This window comes from Natator depressus, chromosome 2 (assembly GCF_965152275.1).
Source record: "Natator depressus isolate rNatDep1 chromosome 2, rNatDep2.hap1, whole genome shotgun sequence".
Lineage (NCBI taxonomy): Eukaryota > Metazoa > Chordata > Testudines > Cheloniidae > Natator > Natator depressus.
The window spans coordinates 224,496,975-224,524,052 of NC_134235.1; the positions used below are offsets into that span (position 1 = coordinate 224,496,975).

General features: G+C 42.0%; 2 protein-coding genes across 2 annotated transcripts in view; both read left to right on the forward strand.

Annotated features, from left to right (window-relative positions):
- Positions 1 to 10,193, forward strand: part of LOC141983193 (macrophage mannose receptor 1-like) — an 82,870-nt gene extending 72,677 nt beyond the window's left edge. The window contains exons 27-30 of the mRNA XM_074946025.1: positions 2,875 to 2,991; positions 5,891 to 6,058; positions 8,329 to 8,370; positions 8,764 to 10,193. Of these exons, the coding sequence (XP_074802126.1) occupies positions 2,875 to 2,991; positions 5,891 to 6,058; positions 8,329 to 8,370; positions 8,764 to 9,014 (578 nt within the window). The 3' untranslated portion in view covers positions 9,015 to 10,193. The remainder of the gene's footprint in view (positions 1 to 2,874; positions 2,992 to 5,890; positions 6,059 to 8,328; positions 8,371 to 8,763) is intronic.
- Positions 10,194 to 15,273: 5,080 nt separating this feature from the next.
- The window catches only part of LOC141981924 (macrophage mannose receptor 1-like), a 63,838-nt gene continuing 52,033 nt past the window's right edge, over positions 15,274 to 27,078 (forward strand). The window contains exons 1-3 of the mRNA XM_074943544.1: positions 15,274 to 15,418; positions 24,315 to 24,716; positions 26,515 to 26,697. Coding sequence (XP_074799645.1) covers positions 15,274 to 15,418; positions 24,315 to 24,716; positions 26,515 to 26,697 — 730 coding nt within the window. The remainder of the gene's footprint in view (positions 15,419 to 24,314; positions 24,717 to 26,514; positions 26,698 to 27,078) is intronic.

The window sequence follows — 27,078 nt, forward strand, 5'->3', positions numbered from 1 at the left end:
TATGACAGGTGTCACCAGGCGGCCTACTTACACACAGTCTTCCAAGTTCTTTTTCTTAACATGAGAGCAAATGTTAAATCTTGGGACAACATACTGTGTGTTGTTAGTTTGGTTATGCACTGTGATAAAGTTCCTCCTCTGCCTTGGTGGGTGCTGCACTTTCTGGCGGATTTGCTCGCCTCAGAGGTTCATGGCAGTCCTCAGTTTGGCTCCTTTTGTTAGTAGCACAAACCTGCTGTTTGCTCTGCTAACCTCATCACTGGCCAGCATGGGGAAAAGGAGGAGAACAATCCCTGCAGTCTCTGCTGGCCCACCTAATGGGTCAGGGGACAGGCCAGAGACCTTCCCCTCTGGTGGGACCCACAGTCCAGGTCAACTCCTCTTATATCAAATAGGGAGTTGGAGGGTGGGGGGAATCCGGGCCTGCCCTCTACTCCAGGTTCCATCCCAGGGCCCAGTGGACTGCAGCTGTCTACAAGTGTCTCCAGTAACAGCTGCGTGACAGCTACAACTCCCTGGGCTACTTCCCCATGGCCTCATCCCAACATCTTCTTTATCCTCACCACAGGACCTTCCTCCTGATGTCTGATAATGCTTGTACTTCTCATTCCTCCAGCAGTGCGCCTACTCGCTCTCTCTCAGCTTCTTGCGTGTCTCTTGCTCCCAGCTCCTCGCATGCACCTCACTAACTGAAGTGAGCTCCTTTTTAAAACCAGGTGCCCTGATTAGCCTGCCTGTCCTAATTGATTCTGGTAGCTTCTTAATTGGTTCCAAGTGTCCTAATTAGCCTGCCTTAATTGGTTCCAGCAACTTCCTGATTGTTTTGGAACAGCCCATTCTCTTACTCAGGGAAAAGGGACCTGCTTAATCTGGGGCTAATATATCTATCTTCTATCACTCTCCTGTAGCCATCTGGGCTGACCCTGTCACAGTACGTTTCTGTCTAGAAGGAGCTGTGCAGACAGCAGGAAAATTTGTTCTCTGCCTTGATCTCTGACTGGAGTCAGTTCTTGATGCAGAGTTGCTACTTGGGAACTAGGCATTGGTATTGGGCTGAAATTCCTGAAAGAAGGGATTTCCTGCCGGTTGTTTGTCCATCTATGTTCAAGAACTGGTCTATGTATAAATTAAACAATTACAATAGAATATACCCAGACTCCACATCACTGATTTCCCCCCTCCCCTCTTCTGGGAAGCCAACCTGCAAGGCTACAGACACTTGCTGCTGCTTGGTAGAAGGCTGTCAAAAGTACAAAAATGTATAGCCCCAAAATGATATAGATTTAATCATTTGTGTGATACACCTAAACTTTTCAAAGTCCGTTTCCTTTTCTGCATTTGTGAAAGCGTTTCCTGAGACTGCCTATAATAATGACTGCAGTATAGAAGACTAAAGATTCATGTGTTTTTATATTTGGGATAAAAAATTCACACTGTCACGCCTCACCCACTGGGCTTCCTATATTTATAATCACTCACCGCCCAATTGGTATCCTGTTAATTCCCCACAAATAGTGGGATTTGTCCTCAATTATAATTGCACCTATGTGAGGGCAGAATTGGGCCCTAAATCAGTAGTAGTACTAAGTGCCTTTATTTTCTGTGATTATATATTACTTCACCTTATTTCTACAATTATATTTTACCTGAGATAAACTTCTCCAAGAATGAGAGCGAAATCAAAAATAGTTAATTGGGGCACCGTCACATCATGTCACATACTATCCACAGCCATTACTACACAGGTGATTCCTTGGTCCCAGCCACAAACTAAAAGAGAAAATGCACTTTATCAACCTTTAAAAACATGCCAATCCTTACATCATTATGCTGCTGATTATCTTCCCTGGAATACTGTTGAACACAATGCCAGAATTCCTTGGCCCTGTCAGTACAACATGGAGAGTTAATAGCTGTAGTATAATGACTAGAGTTACAGGTAGATAATTAACAGGATACTAACTGGGTAGCGAGTGGCCAAAGATATGGAGCACAGAGGAGTGGGGAGGAACAATGCTGTATCCCCAAATATAAAGATATATGAATTTAACAAAGGCTGTGACACAGATGAGTTATATAGAGGTTCAGAAAACAATAAAATTATAAATGTGCTAGTTGTATCATATACAGGATGAAGTGTGTATTGTTTTGAGGCTACAGAATTGATATGCATATTCTAATATTTGACTGCAAAAATGATAAACTTCCTAAATCTCATGGGCAAAATTAATCCAAACAATGTCACAAAATTTATCCAAGCAATGTCTGTCTCACAACCTAGTGCAAACTTTACTGGGAATTTCTAGTCAAATAGTTTTTGTGAACTCACAGCACAAGTTTTTCCAGATACTAGAAAATGGTGCAGGTTTTTAATCTATTTTAAAACCATGTATCTAACACCAGAAAACACCTGACTCCCACAAAAGAAACACTAAGAATTACTGAGCAGCCCTTCTATTGCCAGCTGCTATGAGTTTGAGACATATGTACGTAGCAATGCATGTATTCCAAAATCTTCAGATTTTGGCAATCTTAATCCTTCTATTATTGGCTTTCCACTCTTTTGTGTCTGTGCTGCAGTGCTTTTCTTTTACTGTCCCTAATTTCCAGTGCAAGGCCAAAGGAATATTCATTCTAAATCCACGCCACAGATGATTCATGTGCACTTACAAATTTCATATAATCTGTAGAAACAACCAGGATCTTTTAAAAAAATAAATATTTTATACTCTCACAGGTGTAATGAGACTGAGAGGATAGTTGATTTAAAACTGTCACAACACTTGAAAAGACCAGAAAAGGCACTCTCAACAGGGGGAAATGTATTTCATTGTAAACTCATCTCCATAATGATTGTTTCCTGGTGTTCTGTAGGTGCCTCTTTGGTTTCAGTAGAAGATTTGGCTGAAGCCAACTTTCTGGCACACAACATAGAGCCACTTGAAGAAAAATCATCAACTTTTTGGACAGGAATGTACAGAAATGTGGATGGTAATTTTTTTTCCTGTAATACGTATTTCCAAATGAATATTTGTCATAAAGATACACTAAGTGTCAGATATTTCACATTACACTTTGGTGTAAGACATAAACAGATAAAGCAGGAAAGAAGATATTTTATATATTTTACCTACTGTTGTAGGAATGAAGATCATAGGTATGACCAGTCACTTGATTGTAATAAAGTGGGTTGGAGGGCAAAGTCACTGTAACTGGTAAGCTATAAATGAAGAAATAAGTATCAAGAGTCCTTTCTCGAACAAGGGGTCAGGGTGGGGGAGGCTCTGGACAGAACCAGGAACTGACAGAGTGAACATAGGGCTCTTTGGACTGTGTGAGAGTTGAGCACTGGTGCAAGTAGGTTGCCTTAGTTGTTCAACTAATATAAAAATAATCCATTAAACAAATGTACGGCTAAATGTTGGCCTCTTACTTTATCTTTAAATTAAAAGGTAGCTCAATCTAATCCCCACACAGAGTCAAAACTCCAGTTTAACTTTGGCAGTCGAAGACCAGAAGCAGATCCATCAGGACGGCTCCTACCTTTTTTACTCCAGAAAGTCTAAAACATGATTCTTGTGGCCAACTGGGGTGACGATGCATCTGGTTCAAGCAGCTAGTGATCCTCAGAGCACAAATGCAGCATCTTGGAGCCAGAGTTACTGAATCGGAGGAGCATTAAGAGATTAAATTATTTATAGAGATAACAGGCTTACCTACAACTGGCTGTCTTGATCTTCCAGTTGAGGGAGTTGGTCTCATGATAGGTGGAAACCAACCTCACTGGAGCAACAAACTCTTTTGCTTGTGACCTATTTTCCAAAGAAAGTATAGGAGGCCTATCATTCCTTAGATGCTAAAGAGGTTACCCCTGGAAGGCAGAAGGGGTTACAATCATTAGACATGGCTGTAGTGACTGAATCTTCTCTCATTACAAACATTGATACTCTAGCTGTGAGTGTGTGAGTATTGTCTGGGTATTTGCCTAACAGACTCAAAGATGGCGAATTTCAGGAGGCATCTAGACAGACCCTCTTCTGAGTGCTACATTGGACCCCATAGTCATGGTAGACGTTGGTACCAGTGATTAAGAGCAGTGGATACTATAAATCCTGGAAGCTAAATTTAGAGGACTAGGAAAAGGCCTAAGTTGAGGATCTTTGAGGGGCTTTCTCTGAAATACTTGCAGTTCCGAGTGCAGGGCCAGCTTGATAGGAGAAATGTTAGAGTCTCACTGTCTCACTGTGCAGGTGAGGAGATGTTTAAATGTATTAGACACTGGAGAACACTCTGAGGAAGGGAAAGCCTATATAGAATGGATAGGCTCCACCTGCCGCAAAGGAGAATACTGGACTGCTGGCGCAGAAAACGGATGAGGTTTTGGGGGGATTATTTTAAGAGGGAAGTAGGGGGCATCTGAAATCTGAGGAGCACTCAACTCAGACAAAGATATCTTCTAGGGATGTCTGTAACTGAAAAGCATTTCTTTATCCAGCAAAGGATAGGGCAAGAAATACAGCCTAATTGGCGGAGGGAAAGAATGAGCTCATAGAGATAAGTTCCAGAAAAGTAACAGGCATCAGACTAAGGAGCTAAGGAAAAAACGGATACCCTGAGAAAAATAAAAAACCGATGTAAGAGGCATAAATGCAAAAATAGAAGATCAATATAGAGTTCTTGGCAATGGAAGACATATAACTAGACCTGGGTAAGAGCCAGATTTTCCGTTGTGTGGGAAATTTGGCAATTTTGAATTTTTTTTTCTTTTCCTAAACTGAATGAAAACAAAAAAAAGTAGACATTTCCTGTGAAACAAAATGCCCCCTCTCCAATGTTTGAGGTTGATCAGTATGTTTTGTTCTGTTTTTGACTGTTCTTAGCTTTCATATATAAAAATGAATTTCATTTTGAAAAGTCACTATGAGGAGGAAGATCAGAGTGTAATAAAAAGGAATAATAGGTTGTAAACTGGTCAGTCATGAAAAAAAGGTTTAGAGAAGTAATTGCTTGACATCTTAAGTGACTGATTGCATCTTAAAGCACTTCATTCTAGAGCACAAAGAAGTCTTGCTTTACGCTTAAGAAACACACAGGAGCTGATTCAAGAACTAACTATACTAAATAGTGACTATAATTAAGTTTATCATATTCAGGGAAATAAATGTACCAAAATCTAGCACAGTGACTCCAAGCGGGGGATTTCAAAGAAATGAGGAAGCTGGTTATAAAACCTTCAATTCAAAAGTAAGGAAATCTGTAGACTCAGCATGAAAGTTGTTTAAACACTATTTAAGGGCAATGAAAGAGGCATATCTGTAATGAAAAGGAAACAGCAAGGCAAACAAACAAGAAGTCCCAGTATGGCTAAATAACAAAGTTTAAGAGGTTTATTCAAGTAAACAGATAATCTGTCAGAAAATGGAAATTCAGCCCTGCTGAAGCCAATAGAAGGGAACATAAACTATGGCAAGTAAAATGAAAAATGGAAATTAGAAAGGTTATGTGGGATTTTGATGAGTAAATAGTCATAAAAATAAATAACTTGTAAATCACAGAAGATAAGGACATTTCAGAGAAGCTAAATGATTTCTTTCCATCAGTCATCACCACAATAAGAATAACTAAACAAAATAATAAAACAGAGGATGTTACAAGGGATACCTTCCCTGAGTCTGCTTTTCTCAAGTAATCTACGAAAGTCATGACAGGTTGAGGCTTTGAGACCTTCACACCTCTCTAATGGACATACCTCTTTTGGGGAGGCATTTTTCAAAAACTATAGAAATGTGAAATTCTCTGAAGTGCCCTTGAATTTTTTATTCTGGTTGTCAAAAAGTGAATGACTATTAAACAACAGCTTAATGTTCAGTGTATTTCTAATTAACACTAGGACAGTGGTTGTGGCTAGACAACACTGCAGTGGATTTTGTCAACTGGAATGTCGGAGAACCCTCAAGTCAACAAAATGAGCACTGTGTTGAAATGTATGCAAACTCTGGGTCCTGGAATAATATTTATTGTTCTTCCTACAAAGGATATGTTTGTAAAAAAACAAAAAGTAAGTGATGAGTTTAATGTATTGTGTTTATGGATTTGTTTAGCTAGTAATGTTTATAGTATGCATGCTCTTAATAGATATGTGCTGCGTAGGGTACATTTGTGATAGATATCCTTTGTGGTTTTATACACAATACAGAATTCACACATATACAGTATGAAAGGAAAGGGTCACGCTGTCGAAAAGTAGGTGCATTCAAAAAATGGACAGCCAAGCTCTGTTTCCGAAAATGCATGCCTGCAAATCAGGAAATTTCTCCTTATACTTGCAGAATTACCCGTAGAGTTACAATAATTGTGTGTGTGCAATTGCATGGGTGCTGTTAGGGTTGCATTTTTTGCACACAGAATTGAATCCATTCCTGAAAATTTTGTTCTCATGAAAAAATGCTTATATCTTAACCTAAAGCTATTCTGTATGTGTTTCTCTCTCATACACACACGCGTGCGCGCAATCGACACTCTTTGCTGCTGCTTATATCAAATGAATATTCATTAGTTTCACTTCTTAGTATTGCAATATTCTTTCCTGAAGCATGTTAGGGGAAGATGAGTGAACTGGAAAAGGAAAAATTGATCACGGAAAAGCAAATAGCATTGGGCTAAGTGTACAAAATTTGGGAAGTCCTTGAAATAATGGAATGTGCAAACTCAGGAACAAATCAGAAGCAAGCCTGTCCTGTGGGCTCAAGTACATATACTCCAGTACCCCGGTGTCACTGGTAGTGTTTAGAAAGCTCTGTGCTTTACCATTTCCACCTCTTGGGTGTCAATATTTATTTTCTTCATCCTACTTTGTGAAGATGGTGCCCGTTGCCCTATTAAGAATGGCTGCACAAATTAACATGAGTACTACCTGGAAAATTCACCCATTATTTAAATGGAATCTTTTTTTGAGAAGCCAGACTCTTGAATTAACTTATTTTGTATCATTTCTGTACATCTCCAAGTGACCTGATTTTGTTATGAAGCAGAAATACCATGAACAACGTTATCTTTGCTGTCCTTCTGATGCAGGTCAACCAGGAAGCAATGGACATTTCATAAGCAATGCCTATTTTTGCAACATTTCCTGCTCAATTCAATTTTTCAACCAGACAAATTCAGCTGAATCATTTGAGATTTGCCGTGACCAATCCTACCTCCCAAAGGTGCAAAAGGAGCCGAGAATGTGGCGAGAGCACTTCTCCCACATTGCATTGTAACTGCAAGTTTCTTGTGAACATGCACCAACTGTTGCAAAATGCATTCCGTATTTGAAATGTGCCTAGTTCCTCTATATGAAATGAGGGAAATCCCATTATTCTTTTATAGAAAGCTGCTCCTGAGTACACAATCATCTGACTTTCTCCTGACTGCTGATGAAAGATGTTTTTTATATTATACAAACAGCCTTGCAAAATTGTCACAAAAATGTAACAGACCATCCACAAAATCTACTCACCTGTACTTCAATGTGATGATTAACAATAGAAAAACAAATGATATTTTATTTACCTATCAAAAATAAATAATAACCTTAGGTGGGTGAATAAGTGGAATTTTGCAAGGCTGTGATAATTCTCCATTTTACAGTACAGAGAATTAATATAAACTGCCAGCATGTTAAATTTAAGCCTGCTTTTTCTTGAAGAGGCTGTACAACGTAGATCTATAACTGCAGTCTTCCTTTAACTGAATATTTTCCATTGCACATGTTTACATAATTTCTACCCAGATTATTGAAAACCCTGGAAATATTTCCATTCTGTGTATGCAGTTGAACTTTATTTGATAAATAAGCAAAAAATATTGGGGTGTTAAAACTAATACAAAGATGTCACATAGGACCCAATCCTGCAAACATTTACTGCCAGGCCTAGTCCTTACTGTGACTTCTTTAGAATAGTAATCGCTGTGCCCAGTTGTAATCATATGCAGGATTAGGCTTATAGGCCACATTCCTACAAGCTGCTCTGTGAAGTGAACTGCTGCGTATGCAGCACTCCATGGACTTCACTGTAGCTCTGCACTGGTGCAGCGGTCTGTCAGTGTGGAGCTCACAGCAGAATCGTTTCAGCTTCATTGCGTGGTTTGTAACTACATTAGATTCATTTATCACATGTTGCTACTGATAAAAATATTGTATTTATTCAATACCAGAAAGTCCATGGCCCTGTTTAGGCAAAAAATGGTCATTTTTACAGTATATACTAGTATGTGTTAATGTACAATTTTCAGTATATAATAAAGACTTTTAAAGATCCTAACTGTTTTTCTTCTGTTTTAAAGCTGTTGATGTGCAATCAACTGAGAAGCCCCCAGACAAGAAAGGTAGGGTTACTTTCTTTCAAATAAATGAAGAAAAAGCCCAAATAAAAGCATTAGTATATATTATACCAGATTGTCATATTTTATATTATAATGTCACATATATTTTTAGATGTTAAATGGCCATCAAATGCATTTCCTTGATAATAAAACATCCATAATACTCCATTTATGTCCAAATGCAGAACTCTTCCCTAAAATTGGATTGAAATGTTGTGTTAAGCTTTATTCATATGCTTTCTGATTTTGCCTTCTGCATTGTCAGTCACTAATTATCTGGAGATGGTAAAGCATTCATGCATAAGAATAAACTACTATTTCTAAGTACAGGATTGTGTTCTATAATCAGATGCCACGTACGTGATTTCTAGTTAACTGCTTTGCATTCGTTTACAGCAGTGAAAAAGGAGGAGAAGATTCCTGAACCTAGTCACAGCAAAACTGGGATTGTAATTATTGTGGTGATCCTTATCCTAGCAGGAGTTGGCCTTGCAGGCTATTTCTTCTACAGGAAAAGAAAGAACCACATGTCAACAAATGACAGCTTTGAGAACAACCTGTATTTTAATACTGACGCAGTTCCTGGAACTAGTGACACAAAGGATCTTGTGGCCAACATTGAGCGAAATGAACATGCTACTCTCTAGTCTGATAAATTAAAGATGGGCCTTGTTTTAATAAAATTATGCAGCTGGGTTACCTGAAGGTTTAGGACAAAGCTATTTTCTCCTGTGCAAACCGTGTAGCAGTCACTTTTTCAGTGTCTGCATATTTTTTTTACGTACTAGCAGCAGCAATTACTTCATTTCATAATCATTCTATAGTTGTATAAGATTCCAGAACTACTTTAACAAGAGCATTTCTTATGAAAAATATAGCGCTGACTAATTATGAAATGGAACAAATGGATACACTTAAAAGAATGAAAATGAAACACAAGCCACTGTGAATAAGCCTTCAAAGCATTTGTTTCTTCACCATGCCTGCATCACCCTCATGAGTGTCGGGCTTCACATCAATGCAGTCTCTCCAAACTGCTCAGCAAGCACTTGTCTCATTCTGTTAATAATGCACATATTCCTGGAAACCTCACTACAAGGGTTTGGCACTGGGTAGCTGATGGCACTGTATTTGAATACATCCCATTTAAAAAAATGCTCTATATGGCATAATTTCAGTTCCTGTAATCTCAGACAATATACAGAGCCAAATACGCAGTTCCCCTCCATCTCACACCCACTCAGGGGCTACCCATAATCAGGGTGCAGGCCTCTGGAGTCCAAGCAATGTGACTGGCAGACACTACCAGCACCTCTTACTGGCCACAGAAGGGGTTTGTCTGGGTAGCATGATGATGAGACCTTGGCAACACCTTTCTGCGTACCAGCATAGGTGTCATTGGTTGGAGGATACTGGCTATGCATATTCTAAAGATGCATTAGCAATGGACAACTCTCACGATGCTCCTCTTGAAACACTGCCACTTAGATACTCTTTCTCCATAATACAGCTTAGCCTTGTAAGAGAGATCTTGGCCTATACAATGCAATAATTTTGCTAATGCACCTGTCATCCCTATTGCTCTAGCAGATCAGCTGTTTCTTTCTATAATGTTTTAAGAGTGAAATATTTCAGAAACTTTAGCTTCCCAAACGATCATTTTATAATCTGATTTTTGTATATCTTGTAAAATGTAAATCATGTGTGTAAATCATGTGTGCATTACATTTTTTTCCTCACACAGATATGAATGTGTGAAAGGAAAATTTAAATGTTTCCTTCATTTATGCATTCAACTTTAGTTCTGTGAAATAAATAATAACAGACTGTGACTTTTTAATAGTTTTGCATTTTTAGAGTACGTAACTCACTATTCACATTGAAACCAGTAGGAAAAATGAAGAGTTATTCTTTAACTAATACTGACCTGGAGCAATACCAGCTTGTGTTGTGATCAAGTAATATTAGTGCGCAAGGCAACAGTAAATAAGAGGCAACATCCAGCCACCAAAGCAGAAAAAGAAAATGGATATGCCAACAATTTTTGTTTATCTTGCACGCATATTTCATTGTGGCCTACTGTGTGGCTCCCTGAAACCTTTGGTGTTGTGTCCAGTCCTCAAATTGTCATATTTCTAACAATCTTATTGCTTATTTCACCTTTCCATAGTTCTTCCCTCTTTCAGAACAAGAGAGCTCTTAGAAGTTGCAGAAAGGCCCTTTTCCAAGCAGTGTCAGGAGTCCTACAGGGAAGGAGACCTGAAGAGAGAAACCTGTACTCTAAGAAGTTAATTTGGAGTGAGCGTTTTACTAGAGAAACATAGGCCTCTCCTGCTAGAGCCTGATTCAAAGCCACCTGATGTCAATGAGGGTCTTTTCCACTGACTTCAATGAACTTTGGATCAGACTCATGGAGAGCAAGTCTACCATGGAAAAGGTGGTACCAGCCAGAAGAGATTTGAAAGGGATAATAGGAGCAGGAAAAGAAACAAGGCCATCTTTATTTTTATTGTAGTAACATCCAGAGGCCCCCATCAAAATCTGGGACTCATTGTACTACCTGCTGTACTGCAACAAAGGTAGACAAGATCTCTGTCTGATTTGAACCAAGCCACAAAAAATGAAAGTGTCAGTAAGAGAGAAGGAAGGAGAAGAGGATAAGGAGGGAATTAGCTTCTGTTTCTGAGTGCTCTGAACGTAATCCCCACATAGAGTGAATTAGAATATACATGGAGTTGACAAAAGGAGGGATACGTTTAGCAAGATTTGTATCCAGAAAAAATGGTTACATGCTCCTAACCACCAGTGAAATTCACCCCATGCAGAGGGCCTGCAGAAGGTCTATGAGCACTTGTGTCCCATCTGAGCCCTCAAGATAGTGCTTTTATCTGAAGTGCAGATGAAAAAGGCATGTTTGGCTATAGTTACTACCGTAGTATCAGGTTTGGGTCTAACAATACTGAATGTATCATGCCACTATATAAATCAGTGGTACATGTTGATGTAGAATATTGTGTTTTGTTCTGGTCACCTCATCTCTAAAATGATATAGCAAAAATAGAGGCGGTTCAGTGAAAAATAATGTAAATCACTCCATTTGAAGACAGATTGAAAACTCTGGATTGTTCTCCCTAGAGAGAGGATGAATGAGAGAGGTCATGGTAAACATACACAAGATAACAAACTTTGAAGAGAAGGCATATCAGGATCTTCTGTTCACACAATCACTATACCAGGACAAGGGGGCATTCAATGAAACAGCAAATTTAAACAGGCATACTTTTTCACACAACACCAGTGTCACAAGATATGATCAAGGCTGAGATTAGCAGGATTCCAAAAGGGCTGGATATTTATAAAGACAAAAATATCCATATTCCATCATTATAATAGTATGTAAAAAGACGAGCTTTGGGAAGGCTATAAACCAGTGGTGGGCAACCTGCGGCCACTTGTATGAGCCAGCCAGCAAGAAAGGGGGAGTAGGCAAATAAGGCCAGAACAAAGACTTGCTGCAGTGAGGGGAGAGCAGCTTGTCTTTGCAAGTTAGAAAGACAACCTTTAGCCTGCCCTGAAGGACTACAGCCAAAGGATTGATTTGGGATGTAAGCACACAGCCAGCAAAGGGAGATCAAGCACAGACAGTGCACGGTAAAGAAAAAAATAAAAAGTTTCCCTGTGGAAGAGAAGACTGCGGGGAGGGTGTGAAGTTCTAAAGGAGAGAAATGAAATGGCAACCTTTGTGGGCAATATTAGTGAATTTGATGAAAACCAAAAATCATGGGTGGTACCTCAAACATTTTGAGCAATGTGTAGCTTGAAATTCTGTTCTCGACAGACGACTTTCAACCGTGCTAACAGTGATGGGTCCAAAGGCATGTGTACTGCTCCACGACGTATGGACTCCAACTGTGCCTGGAGCTCCCACATATGCAGCAGTTACTGCAGCAATGCAGGGACATTTTTCTCCTACCCCATTGATGACAGCAGACCAATATCACTGCCCTAAGAGACATCAGGGAAGTGGAGAGTCAGTAGCACAGTTCATTGCTGCTCTAAGGAAGTTAGCAGAACATTGAGCAATGCCCTGCATGACTAATGAGTCTCTGAATTACACAATGACCAGATCTGGAAAAAGTTACTGCTGTATCAATTCTTTCATTCAAGAAGACTTTGAGGTAGCTATTGCCATGGAAACTGCAGAGAATAAATGGACACAAATCTGACATCAAGAATTATAACATTCAGAAACCAGTAAAACACTTCAACCTGCCTGGACACTCAATAACAGACTTAAAAGTGGCAATTCCTCAACAAAAACACCTTCAGAAACAGACTCCGATGTGAAACTGCAGAACTGGAATTAATTTGCAAACTGGACACCATCAAATTAGGTCTGAATAAAGACTGGGAGTGAATGGGTCACTACAAAAACTAATTTCCTCCTGCTGATATTCACACCTTCTTGTTAACTGTTTGAAATGGGCCACCTTGATTACACTGGCCTTATTAGCTCTACAAAAGTGATTTCCACTCCTTCTTGTTAGCTGTTGAGAATAGCCCACTTCCACCTTAATTGAATGGGCTCATTAGCACTGACCCCCCACTTGTTAAGGCAACTCCCGTCTTTTCATATGCTGTGTATTTATACCTCTCTACTGTATTTTCCACTCCATGCAAGTGGGTTTTAGCCCACGTAAGCTTATGCCCAAATAAATTTGTTAGCCTCTAAGGTGCTCAAGGACTCCTCGTTTTTGCTAATACAGGCTAACACGGCTACCCTTCTGAAACCTGGAATTCAGTGTGACATAAGAAGCTCACCTCCTGAATCAGTGAGACAGAGGACCATGGGAATGTAAGGAATTTCTATGTGGCTGTTGTGCACAAACTATGCATGCTGAGAAGGATTACCTGACAGGCCAAGTCATTTGCAGGAAGTGCCAAAAGAAAGGACACATCACTGTGACCTGTCATACAGCTTGTCATAAAAATAAAGGGAAAGGTAACCACTTTTCTGTATACAGTGCTATAAAATCCCTCCTGGCCAGAGGCAAAATCCTTTCACCTGTAAAGGGTTAAGAAGCTAAGGTAACCCTGCTAGCACCTGACCCAAAATGGCCAATGAGGGGACAAGATTCTTTCAAATCTGGAGGGGGAGGGGAACAAAGGGTTTGGTCTGTCTGTGTGATGCATTTGCCGGGAACAGATCAGGAATGCGAGCCTTACAACTCCTGTAAAGTTAGTAAGTAATCTAGCTAGAAAATGCGTTAGAGTTTCTTTTGTTTAATGGTTTGTAAAATAAGCTGTGCTGGAGGGAATGTATATTCCTGTTTTTGTGTCTTTTTGTAACTTAAGGTTTTGCCTAGAGGGATTCTCTGTGTTTTGAATCTGATTACCCTGTAAGGTATTTACCATCCTGATTTTACAGAGGTGATTCTTTTACCTTTTCGTTAACTAAAATTCTTCTTTTAAGAACCTGATTGATTTTTTCCTTGTTCTTAAGATCCAAGGGTTTGGGTCTGTGTTAACCTGTACCAATTGGTGAGGATTATTATCAAGCCTTCCCCAGAAAAGGGGTGTAAGGCTTGGGGGGGGGATATTTTGGGGAAAGACGTCTCCAAGTGGTCTCTTTCCCCGTTCTTTGTTTAAAATGCTTGGTGGTGGCAGCATGCTGTTCAAGGACAAGGCAAAGTTTGTACCTTGGAGAAGTTTTTAACCTAAGCTGGTAAGAATAAGATGGGGGTCTTTCATGCAGGTCCCCACATCTGTACCCTAGAGTTCAGAGTGGGGAAGGAACCTTGACACAGCTCAACAACCAGTAACACAGGGTAACCATAAATCCAAGAAGACGCCTATGAAGACTGAACCTAAGAAAGGATGGAAGTTGGGAATCTATAATGCAGAGCGAGATGAGTTCTAGTGACACTGATCAAGACCTAGAACTGCATATGTTAGAAGCTGGAATCATACATGGCATCTGGCTCACAGCCTTGATTGAGGGAGTTCCTACAAGAATGGAGACTGATGTTGGAGCAGCTGTCCCACTGATTTCTGCATCTCCTATCACCAGACTTTGTCATAAGTTCCCCTGGAAGAAAATTCCACAGTTATGAAGACTTATACTGCAGGAAAGTTCATCTTAATGGACAATCAGTCATTTTACCCCTACATGTGATTGAAGGAAAGCATCCACCATTATTTGGCAGAACTTGGCTTGAGAAGCATTTGGACTGAGGTGATCACAAAAACACTTCAAAACCTTTAAGAAATACTGGACATACTCTCCAAAGTTTTTGAAAAAGAGCTTGGACAGATAAGCAACATGTCAGTGAAGATCACTGTTAAATCTGACAGGCAGCCAAAAGTTTGCAAGTTGTGCCTTATCCTCTGAAGCCTCAGGTGGAAGCTGATTTGGACAATTCGTGAAAATTGGAGTCTTGTCACTGATTTCACACAGGGAATGGGCTACACCCATCGTGCCAGTGATCAAGAAGGATAGCTCTGTCCCAATTTGTGGAGATTTCTAAGTGATGCTGACTCCGGTTTTATGTGCAGACCAGTATCCACCATCTCATGTTGAAGATTTGTTTGCTAGTCTTAATGGAGAGTCAAGGTGAGTAAGATAATGTATTTTATTGCACCAACAGATAGGCCAATAAAAGATATTACCTCACTCACCTTTTCTCTTTAATATCCTGGGACCAACATGGCTACAACAACACTACGAACAACTCTTAGTGGAAGATAGTGTTTCTTTAAATTGGATGTGCTCAGTGCATGCCTACAAATGAAGATTGACCTGGCCTCTTGTACGTATCTCACAATTAACACACAAAAAAGGCTTATTTTGCTACAACATGTTGCCTTTTGGTATCACTCTGAGCACCTGCCCTGTTGCAGAGAGGCATGGATGAGATCCTGAATGGAATGAACACCATTCATTTGGATGACATCCTTGTTACAGGAAAGCATCAAGAGGATCATCTTCAAAATTTGAATGCTGTCTTGCAAAGTTTTGAAGACCGTGGGCTGGGAGTATGTCAAGACAAATGTGAATTCTTCTTTGAGTGCTTGCTCATATCCATTCCCATGTAGGCATGTGTGCCACATGCATAGTCACATGAGTTATCTGTGAATTAAGGTTGTGTCATATGGGAAATGTGGGTGATCATTCCAAAATCACTTCAGTCTCTTGCTCTGGAAACTCTTCATGAAGATCATTGTACAGATGAAGGCCCTAGCCCGGAGACACATCTGGTGGCCAGGGATCCATGAAGACATTGAGAGGAAGGCAAAGTGCTGTACCACGTCCCCAAATTCAGCATGACCCTGGTCCGGCTTCTGACTCTTGGTTATGGCCTCAGGCTCTTTGCACACACATTCATTAGAAGGTTATATAGGATATGTATAGTGGGGCTACTCAAGGAGAACATGGGTTTAAAAAGCCTGCTTCTAAGCGACCAGAGGAGCTAGCAGACAGGAACAGCTAACAGGGGAGTTTTGCGAGGGATTTCTCCAGGTGAAGGATGAGTGACTACGTGACTCTTGGGGTGAGTTTGTTGTCTGTAGTGTGTGTGTTTGTGTTGGTTGTATGCTTGGTGCTTGACTGAAGTACATAGTGTGATCTGTTTGTTTGGAGGACTGTGTGCTGAGCCTAGCGGCCTGCTAGGCAAGGGTGAGAGCTTCTTAATGAGGCTTTGATCCCCAAGCCCTTTAGCATCCATCAGCCAAGGGGTGGGGCTACCCAGGGAGAACAGGAGTTTAAAAAGCCCAGTCCTAAGTGAGCAGAGGAGCTAGCAAACAGGAGCAGCTAACAGCGAGTTTAGAAGGGGAGTGAGGAGGGGGGCTAGATACACTTCATTAATATTCTTTAAATTTAAGGCAATAAACACCCCCTAATAAAAACAAACAACAATAAAGAAAGAGCTGCAGGAGTAAAAAGATAACGCAGATGTAGGCAGAAGTCTAGCAACAGAGTGGGGGCTATCCAGTTTATTGCACTGAATGCAGCATGTATGATTACCTGCCTTATGGATTTGTGTGCATTTGGTGCAAGGAGCTCCTGGCCCTCAAAAACTGTGTACGGGCTTTGGAGATGAGTGGCTGAACTGGAGGAGCTAAGGGAGACAGAGAGGTCCCTAGATAAGATGTTCAGGGACACTGTAGAATGGTCCCACCCCTGGTCTGACAGCCTCTGTGCTGTTGAGGTGTCTCAGGGAAGGAGAACATCCAAGTGGAGCAGAGGGAAACAATCACATAGTTGGGACCCTCCTTCCAGAGGATGCCATGGTATCCTCTCTCACTGAGGATACCTCCCTGTGGGAGGGAACTCCAGTTATTAGGAAGAGACAGATAATAGTAATGGGGGATTTTATCATTAGAAACATAGCTGGGTTTGCGATGACCGGGAGAAGTGCATGGTGACTTGCCTGCCTGATGCGAAGGTTGCAGATCTCTCAAAACATCTGGACAGACTTATGTGTAATGCTGGGGAAGAGCTGGTAGTCATGGTACATGTAGCCACTGATGACAAAGGAAGGATAGGAGGGAGGTCCTGGAGGCCAAATTTAGGCTGCTATGTAAGAGATTAAAGTCCAGGACATCATGGTAGCATTCTCAGAAATACTTCCAGTTTTACACGCAGGGCCAGTCGACAGGCAGAGCTTCAGGTGCTTGGTGCATGGATGAGATGATGGTGTATGGAGGGGGGGTTTAGACTTACTGTATTAGGAACAGGGAAACTTTTGGGAAAGGGGGAGCCTATACAGGAAGGATGGGCTCCACCTAAACCAAAATGGAACCAGATTGCTGGCACTTAAAATGTAAAAGGTCATAGAGCAGTTTTTAAACTAGGGACGGGAAAGCCAACAGGTGCAGAGGAGCACATAGTTTGGACAGAGATATCCCTTAAGGGAAAATCTATTAATGGAGATTCTCTATGTCCTACTAAGGAGGAGAGGATGGAAGATGATAAAATATGTGTAGGAAGTGATGAGAAACAGTTAAATGAAAAAGAGTCCCGTTCAATTACATCATGTAATGGGAGATAAAATATTGTCACTTTTTAGCTAAGTGCTTATATACATTAAAAGATACAGTGTAAAAAGTGAAATCCCTTGAAGTTGCATGGAAGCTTTTTAAAGATAACAAAATAGAGGCTCAATTTAAATGTATACCCAAAATTAAAAAACATTGTAAAAGGAACAAAAAAAAATGTCGCCATGGCTAAATCGCAAAGTAAAAGAAGCAGTGAGAGGCAAGAAGGCATTCTTTTAAAAGTGGAAGTTAAACCCTATTGAGGAAAATAGACGGGAACATAAACTTTGGCAAAGTTTAAAAATGTAATTAGGCCAAAAAAGAATTTGAAGAACAGCTAACCAAAGACTCAAAAACGAATAGCAAAAAATTGTTTTAAGTAAATCAGAAGCAGGAAGCTTGCTAAACATCCAGTGGGGTCACTGGATGATTGAGATGCTAAAGGAGTACTCAAGGATGATAAGGCCATTGCAGAGAAACTAAATGAATTCTTTGCATGGGTCTTCACCAGTGAAGATGTGAGGAAGATTCTCTGATTTAAGCCATTCTTTTTAGGTGACAAATCTGAGGAACTGTCTCAGATGGAGTAAAGACAACCCAGGAAATTATAGACCAGTCAGCTTAATTTTGGTACCTGAAAAGATAATGGAGCAAATAATTAAACAATCAATTTGTAAGCACCTAGAAGAAAATAAGGTGATAAGTAACAGTCAACACGGATTTGTCAAAATGAAATCATGTCAAACCAACCTAATATTCTTCTTTGGTAAGGTAACATGCCTTGTAGTTAGGGGGAAGCAGTAGATGTGGTATATCTCAGCTTTAAATCTTTTGATACTGTCTTACATGACCACTTCTTAAACAAACTAGAGAAATATAGCCTAGGCCAGTGGTGGGCAGCCTGTGGGCCGCATGCAGCCCATCAGGGTAATCCGCTGGCAGGCCGTTAGACAGTTTGTTTACATTTGCATGGTTGCCCACACCTCCCAGTGGCCGCGGTTCACCGTTCCTGGCCAATGTGAGCTGTGGGAAGTGGTGCAGGTACGGCAGATTGGGGTTAATTGAGCCCAGAGGAGTTCTTTAATCCACTTTTAACTAGGGCAAGGAGCAGTTGTGCCACAAGGACTTTATGTGGAAAACTGTCCACTAGAACCTGGTCTGAGATCACTGACTGAGATCATTTCCTCTAGGCCACAAAACATCAGTCAAGTGATGATACACAGCTGTATCTATGTTTAATGCGTTGCCACATTTCTTGCTAATTTGTATTTAATCTTCATTTCCTCTTTTTCTGCAAATGTGTCCAGATTTTAAGGGAAGGTGGTGCATCTGAGTACTGTGAAAGTAAAGATTTCCTGTCCCCTAGGCAGATGCTGCTGATAGAACATGCTGAATCATTGCTATGCCCAGTAACCCTCTTCCCAGGTCCAGGCTTTAGGGCCCCACTTCACTCAATGGAAAGTAGATTTAGGCTCTGCCACTGCTACCTCCCTGAAGTGCTGCTGCTGGAGACTTGTGCTGCTGGGGTTTGTGCTTAGGGTTGCCAACTTTCTATTTGCAGAAAACCAAACTCCCTTGGCCCCCCCTGCCCCACCCCTTTTCCGAGGCCACGCCTCCTGCTCACTCCATCCCCCTCCCTCTGTCGCTTGCTCTCCCCCACCCTCGCTCACTCACTCCTTTTCAGCGGGCTGGGGCAAGAGGTTGGGATGTCGGGGGGGGGGATGGCTCCGGGTATGGGCTCTGGGATGGGGCTGGAGATGAGGGGTTTGGGGTGCAGGAGAAGGCTCTGGGCTGAGGCAGGGGGTTGGAGTGTGTGTGTGGGGGGGTGAGGGCTCCAGCTGGGGGTGCGGGTTCTGGGGTGAGGCTTGGGTTTGGGGTGCAGGAGGGGAATCTGGGCTGGGGCAGGGGCTTGGGGTGCAGGAGGAGGTGGGGTTGCGGGCTCCTGGCAGTGCTTACCTCAGGTGGCTCCCAGGAAGCTGCCGGCATCTCCCTCCACCTCCTAAGCAGAGGCGTGACCACGTGGCTCTCCTTGCTGCCCGCACCTGCAGTCACCACCCCCTCAGCTCCCATTGGCTGTGGTTCCTGGCCTATGGGAGCAGCTGAGCTGGCACTGGGGGTGGGGACAGTGCGCAGAGCTCCTGTGGCTGTCCCTCCAACTAGGAGCCAGAGGGAGATGCTGGCAGCTTCCCGGAAGTCACTCGTAGCTGGGGAGGGAGCCTGCCTGTGCTGCCGACTAGCATAACTATCAGCATAACTTAACGACCCAGTCAGCAGTGCTGACTGGAACCGCCAGGGTTCCTTTTCGACCAGGCATTCCAGTCAAAAACTGGACAGCTGGCAACCCTGTGGTGGCAAAATCAAGTATAGGCCCTGAGGTGAAAGACCCCCTAATATTTCTATTTATTTGTTATTAGCATCTCTCTACAGATCCTTGGTGCCTTTTAATATTAGCAACTACTTCTCCAAAAACTAATCAATCTTCAGAACAGGTTCACTTTCTCATCCCCCACTGTATTAATGTTCATTCTGTTACTATAAACCCCCTCTCTTGGCTTCTGTTCTGTTGGGGCTGTCTGGGACAATTGACATCCTGTGCACCAGGCATGAGAATGGGAGTGATGGCAGAGGTTCTACTTTCCTCCAACTCTCCAATTTCCTCCCACTGTCATCATCCAGTTGCTTCTGGTGCAACTTCTGCTGGCTCTGCCCCTTGTAGAAGAAACAGAAAAACGCCTGACTAAGGAGATAGTGATTGTACTAGAAAAAGAGGGCCTTAATCAGGGGCCTCCAAAATAACCCAAATTACAATATCATATATATTACACACAAAAGTTATGCTAAAGGAACATTACAATTGCAAAGCTGAGCATTGCAAAGTTACACAAGGCCAGAATAAAGGTTGCTTGTTCGCCCTTATTTTGAGTGCCTTGGGCATATACATTATGATACAATCTTTAATTACATGTATACATACTACTTTTTCCAGCCACTCATAGCCTCTTCCATCCACTGACTCCCAGTCTCCTGTTCCCTGCCCACCCCCATTTCTCTGCCCAGCCAGTCCCATGCTGCCCTCCTCTCAGTCCCCAGTCACCTTGTCCAGCCCATCCATATTCCCGTCCACCTCCAGCTTCCAGTCCAAGCTTCTCTTCCCCCACACCTGCCAGCCTCCAGCCCCATCTATCAACCACCCAGCCTCGGCTCCTTGTCCCATTCTATTCCCTGGTCCCTCCTCAGGGCGTGAGTCATGCCAGAATGCTCCAGAACACCATTCCAGCACTGCCGGAAGGGGCATTTCTTTACGACCAGCACTATTGCTTATGAATGAGAGTTCTTGAAGTACCAGAAATGCACTGCCCCTCCCTGATCCGGCTCTTCTCTCCTCTGCATTTGTCAGGTGGCTTGCTCCTCCCGGCTTCCTGGGACAGGAGAGAGAACACTGAGAGCACAGGACTGAAAGGCTCCCTGTTCTCAGTTCTGGTGCCCAGTACCACCACAGGCTGCAACCATCGGTGCCGACTCTGTGGGTGCTCTGGGGCTAGAGCATCCGCTGGGAAAAATTAGTGGGTGCTCTGCACCCACCGGCAGCCAAGCTCCCCTCTCTGCCCCTTCTCACCTCCACTCCACCTCCGCCTCCTCCCCTGAGTGTGCCACATCCCCACTCCTCTGCCTACCTCCCAGCGCTTGCCGCCACCAAACAGCTGTTTGGCAGTGTAGCAAGCTCCGGGAGGGAGGGGGGAGGAGCAGGAACGTGGCACGCTCAGGAGGGGAGGTGGGGAAGAGACGGGGCCAGGGTGGGGATTTGGGGAAGGAGTTGGAATGGGGTAGGGAGGGGGTGGAGTTGGGGTGGGGACTTTCGGGAAGGGGTTGGAATGAGAGGGGGGCCAGGGACAGAGTGGGGTCAAGCACCCATCGGCGCGAGCAGACGTTGGCGCCTATGCGTGCAGCAGCCAGGAACAGCAATTTCAGGGAAAGTCCTGCTTGGTACCTGTAGTCTCAGGATAGAGCATGTTTACTGTAGGCAGAATCTTCTTGAACCTTTGCAGTTAAATTCTTCCAAGTCTCTACTGAGCATGTGTGAACTGAGATTTTTCAAAGACTTATCACTTTCAAGTTCCTTCTCCAAAGCCTGGAGGCACTTGAGCTTTTCAAAGAGTAGGTCGCAGGAATTTTTTTAATATGACTAAACAATATATTTACCTAACCTTGTTCTAAGAAATGGCTGAACCCATTTGTTGGAAACTTTCAAACAAAGAAGCAAATAACAGACACCCAGCACAGAACTTTTCAAACCAAATGGTTAGAGTATGGAAAAGTTATAAGCAAGTGAAAATAGGGACTTATTAATAGAAAGTGTCAGGCATCCTCAGTAATAGCTTGTAACCCCACCTGTACTTATTATATATATTATATATTATTATATATTTTAAAGGGAGCAAGTGTTTAGAAAAGTGAACCACTCTTCTAAAAACTGAGGTTGGTGCATATGGCATTGCTTTAACTCTCCTAATGGAAATTTTTGTTTGGGAATTGCCTCTAATTTTCAAAAATAGGAAAATAAACTTTCTTTCTTTCTTCATAACTTTACCTTAGAGTGAAAATTCCTAATCAAAATGTATTTAGCTGAAAAACTCAGCTAGACAAGGACAGGTCATGTCCCTCGGTCACTGTTCAAAGATAAAGCTCAAAGGAAGGGCATGTACAGCTTTTAGAACTCTGTAGTCTCTCACCTGAAGAGTCTGAATTGCAAGCACCTGCTCCCAGCAGCCCAATAATGTAAAACTACCTTTACCCTGACCTATATAGGGCCTACCATCTTTTCATAACATTAAAGCCCCCCAACTCCTGAAGATTCCTCAGGCAATGCCACTTTGTTGGAGCTCTACGGTTTTTCTATGAGGCAGTGATCTAGCTGCCCTTTAGAACATAAGAACAGCCATACTGGGTCAGACCAAAGGTCCATCTAGCCCAGTATCCTGTCTTCCGACAGTGGCCAATGCCAGGTACCCCAGAGGGAATGAACAGAACTGGTAATCATCAAGTGATCCATCCCCTGTCACCTATACCTATTCCCAGGCTCTGGGAAACAGGGTAGGGACATCATTCCTGTCCATCCTGACTAATAGCCAGGAGGGCTATTAGCACTATCACTTGAAACCCCACCAAATTTCTAGCTGGAGATCTGATATTGTCTCTGTGGATTCCCTCCATGGCTGCTACTAAGGTAGTCATCAGCCTCCTGGCTCCTGTGAGAGCATGGGCAATGAAGCCACAGAAGGGCCAGTTGTCAATGAAGACAGCTCTTGCTTCTGTAGATTTCCTCTTTTCTATGAATCTGCAGGGCTGGGAATCCTCAGTCCCTGCTCACTCCAAGGTCACATCAATTTTGAATTTCATATTCTCTAAAAAGTGTGATGTTGGACTAATGCTTTTTCTCTTAAGTTAATGATGCACATTTACAGACTCATCTCTGCTTCCTCTTTCTCCCTCTCCTGGTCTTTTTTACTGTATTCTCACTAGAATGCTGATTGGCTTAGTATCTCAGAAAACTACCCTTGTGTGACAACCATGTTCCCAGAAATCCACAATGAACTGCAAACACGAAGTGTGTAATTGACATTTCTGTAGAAGAACACACTGTTTCAACCCTAGAGAAATTAGCTTACGGATGCAAAGTTCTTACAATAAATGTCACATGGGACAGTATAGTTCCCTATTTAAAGCCAAGAATTTCCCTTTTTTCACCAACTCTTGCAAACTAAGGAGTACCTGCTAATCTGTCTCATTAGGGAAGGATTTTCTTATGAGGCACTGATTAGAGCTCATTGTTGTTTTTGGTGAAGGGAAGAAGGGAATGAAACATTTGCGATGTCTGTCTACCTGCTCCTGATTTTTCTTTCCCTCGTCACGACATCAATTCAATTGCCAGGTAAGTTCTTGTCCTGCCTTTTTTTGAAGTGAGGATAAAAAAGTGCTTCTCTTTTCATCCTTTCCTTCGTTATTTTCTCTTTGGGGCAGAGTGAGATTATTTATTTAGTTATGCTCTATTTATTAGCCCTAATTTAAAACAGCTTCACTCAGTTTTGGTGGCATCTGGAGTCCTCAGATTTCCTTTATGGCATATAATTGGGTTTTAGACCAAGATATGGGTCAGAAACTGTGCGGGTAAATTTGGTCAAAGGCTGGGGGGTAATGCGTCAATGCTAATTCTTTAAGATAAATCAGGTGCCTTTGATACCATTGACCATGAGGAGCTGTTGCTATGCCTACAACCGCTAGTGGGGTGGACTAAGTCGTTTCTGAATGACATCAGTCCTTTCTTTGAGAGAGGTTCCCAGAGGGTGGTGTTTTGCTATTGCTTGTCAGCCCGAAGACTCCCTTGCGTCTCTCAGGTGGGATACTTCATGATTTTGTGGTGACGTGCATCCGATGAAGTGAGCTGTAGCTCACGAAAGCTTAGGCTCAAATAAATTTGTTAGTCTCTAAGGTGCCACAGGTCCTCCTTTTCTTTTTACACTAATTAATGTCTCTCTCTCCTGTCTGGTGACTGACACAGCTATAGAGGCTTGCAATGCAAATGCACAGGTATGACCTCACAATATGGGATACTGATGTGCTAAGTGAGATCAATGCATGCAGCAACTTACAAGCACTGAATAAAATCTAAACACTCAGCATATTTTTATAATACTAAATTTATTTTAATAATACACACAAGGGAGCCAGCCTAATTCCAGCTACGTATCTGTCAGTATCCAAGTGAGGCATGGGGACCTTGGCATTACCTGGCACCAGCTTTGCCACCATCACAACAGCATCTTTCACTGCAGGAGGCTCAAATGTCCAATAAGTGACCAGCTTACCTCCTATTACAACCTTCACCATATATTTTTTCTCATTTTGTTTTACAGGTAGTGGAATATTTTTAATACACAATGAAGACCATAAGCTCTGTGTAAAAGCTCAAAACTCTAACTCAGTCATAATTGCCACTTGCAACCAGGACGATGAGTCACAAAAATTCAAGTGGGTCTCTGGCCACCGGATTCTGAGTATGGCATTCAAGTTATGCTTGGGAGTGCCTTCAATGAAAGACCAGGCTGCAATCACTCTGTATCCTTGTAACAAGACAAGCGAACTCCAGCAGTGGGAATGCAGAAATGAGACCCTTCTCGCAATCCAAGGGGAAGATGTATTTTTCAACTCTGCCCATGGAGAGGAAAGGAAAGCCATGCTGTCCAAAGGATCAGGCTCGTGGAATAGATGGAAGATCTATGGAACTACAGAAAGTTTGTGTTCTCAGGGCTATGAAGGTAAAGTTTTGAAAATTAATCTCTTTATTCTGAACGAATTTACCTGTGTAGCTATTAGAGTATTTTGCTTTCAATGCACCTCACCTTATCATCATTCCATGCACAGAACTACGATTGGCTCAATAGCAGAGCTGACTCCAGGTAGAGAACAAAATTGGACCTTTCAAGAACTGACCTTGGCAAGGCAATTCCAAGTGCCAACTGAAGTACATTAATGTTAGACTCCTACATTGTGTCAATCCATATATAGGGAATGATTATTCTATTTGTACAACGATGAAAACAAAAGATCTGTGTATATATTGGTATCAGCTTGGCCCTTTGTGGAAGAAATGTGGAATTACATTGTATTTAATGTCCTAGGGTTGATATAACTTAATCTATTCAGTCGTTGCCCACGGAACATTACATTCGAGTAACTGGATGTGAGACCCAGCTCTTCCTGAGTTCAATTGCATACATGGTGGGCCAACAGCATACGAAAAGGAGTTTCACTTTATGATCCCTATTCACTCACTATGTATGCGTTTATAAGGGGAAAATACATTTAAAGGTGAAGTGAAATAATGTTTGTCAAAATAATAATTAAAACTTAAATCCTAAGGACCTGAAGTTTACTGTACAAAGAAACATATTTTAAAATGGATTCGGAAAAAATAAGTGTTTTTTTTTTCTGCTTATCCCGGAAGTCTTAGCTTTGGAGGGGCAATTTTCATCTACTACAGTTGGTGTGACAGTCTGCTATAAACAGTGAGAGCATGCCTGAGCCTGTTCTTGGCTGCTCCAGCTGTTCTTTCTGCTCCCATGCTTTCAGAGGCCTGGAGTTAAAGTTCAGAGTTCATGTCATTAATTTAACAGTAAAGATCATTTCAATAACGTTTAATTACCAACAAGCAAACATTAGAAGTCAGGTGATTTGGAACTGAGGTTGCACTTAAACTAACCTTGGAACTTTGGAAATTCTTCCCCTTTAGCAACAGCATAAGAAGTGGAAATAATTGCAAGAATTTTCTGTATTGAACAGCTAGATTGTAACTAGAGGAGTAAGGGGGAATAAAAACCATCCCCATCAGGTCTCTCTTTGGGCGACCCAACTCTTGGCTCCAGTCACAAAGAAATGAAAGGGGACTGCCTGCCTGTTTATTCCCCTCCCACAGCAAGAGGGCAAGGAGAAGGGTGCGTAGGTAGGAATGGACAGAGCTTTGGCTCCGCCCCACAACTGACCAACAGCCATTGCCGCTGAGCTGTGAGAGGGGTTGTCATAATTTGCTGCTAGTAGAAGCCAGCCACAAATTATGATGCTTAGAGCAAAAGGGAAGCAGTCAGTGAAGTAACTATTCCAAATGTAAGATTTAGCTACAGATTTCTAGGGTTCTATCAAATATTCCTTGACTGAAAGAAAAAAAAATCCTCACATAATTCAAAGCAGGTATTAAATATATAATGGGTCTGAATATTTTTGAAAATCTGGCCCAGACAGAGTTACAAAGAAATATGGTAGGTTGAAATGAGTATGAAGGCCAGGCTAAAGTTGTTTGGATAAGCTTAACTTTGCACATCTCTACTTGCTAAATAACTCTTTAAAATGTAACCTTAACTAAGAATTTCCTGGCTCCCTCAGATTTGATTATGACAATGGTTTTAATGGAAGGATTTTTACTATGAAAATTAATTATATGTACTCTCAGCATCAACTCCTGCTTAACTAAGTTATTTGCATGGCATGTGGTTTATGATCAAACATTTTGGTGGACACTGGTTCACAATTATTGCTATCTCTATCCATTTGTTTCCTTAGATATGTTTACACTACTAGGAAATGCCTTTGGGGCACCCTGTGTATTCCCTTTCAAGTTCAATAGTACTTGGTACACTGAATGTACAAACGATAGAAAGGCTGATAATGAACAGGGCTTCCCCTGGTGTGCAACATCTACAGACTTTGATGAAGACTCTCTGTTTGGATATTGTCCATTGAAAGGTAAATTCTTCACATTTAAAAGAAGGGCCTTGATTTAGGAAAGCAGTTTAAGCACATACTTAACCCCCTATCACTTGCAGTCCTTGCCCAGGAGGCTTATTGGGTGGTATTGGGGAGGCAGTGGCCCCTTTTGATGGACTCCCAAAGATTGGTGATGGAGGAGGGAAGAGCAGCCAGGGATTCCCAGAAACCAGTGGGAGGAACTAGAAGACACATGTGTTAAGGGGGAAACCAGGGCCTGGGGTTAGCTGTGGGGGTGAGGTGGAGATCAGCATACTAGGCAAGGGGGAAACATGGGGAATCGTGACAGCACACTGGGGGATGGGGCAGCAAACAGGGTCAGGGATAGATGAGATAATGAGTGGGGCAACAAATGTAGGA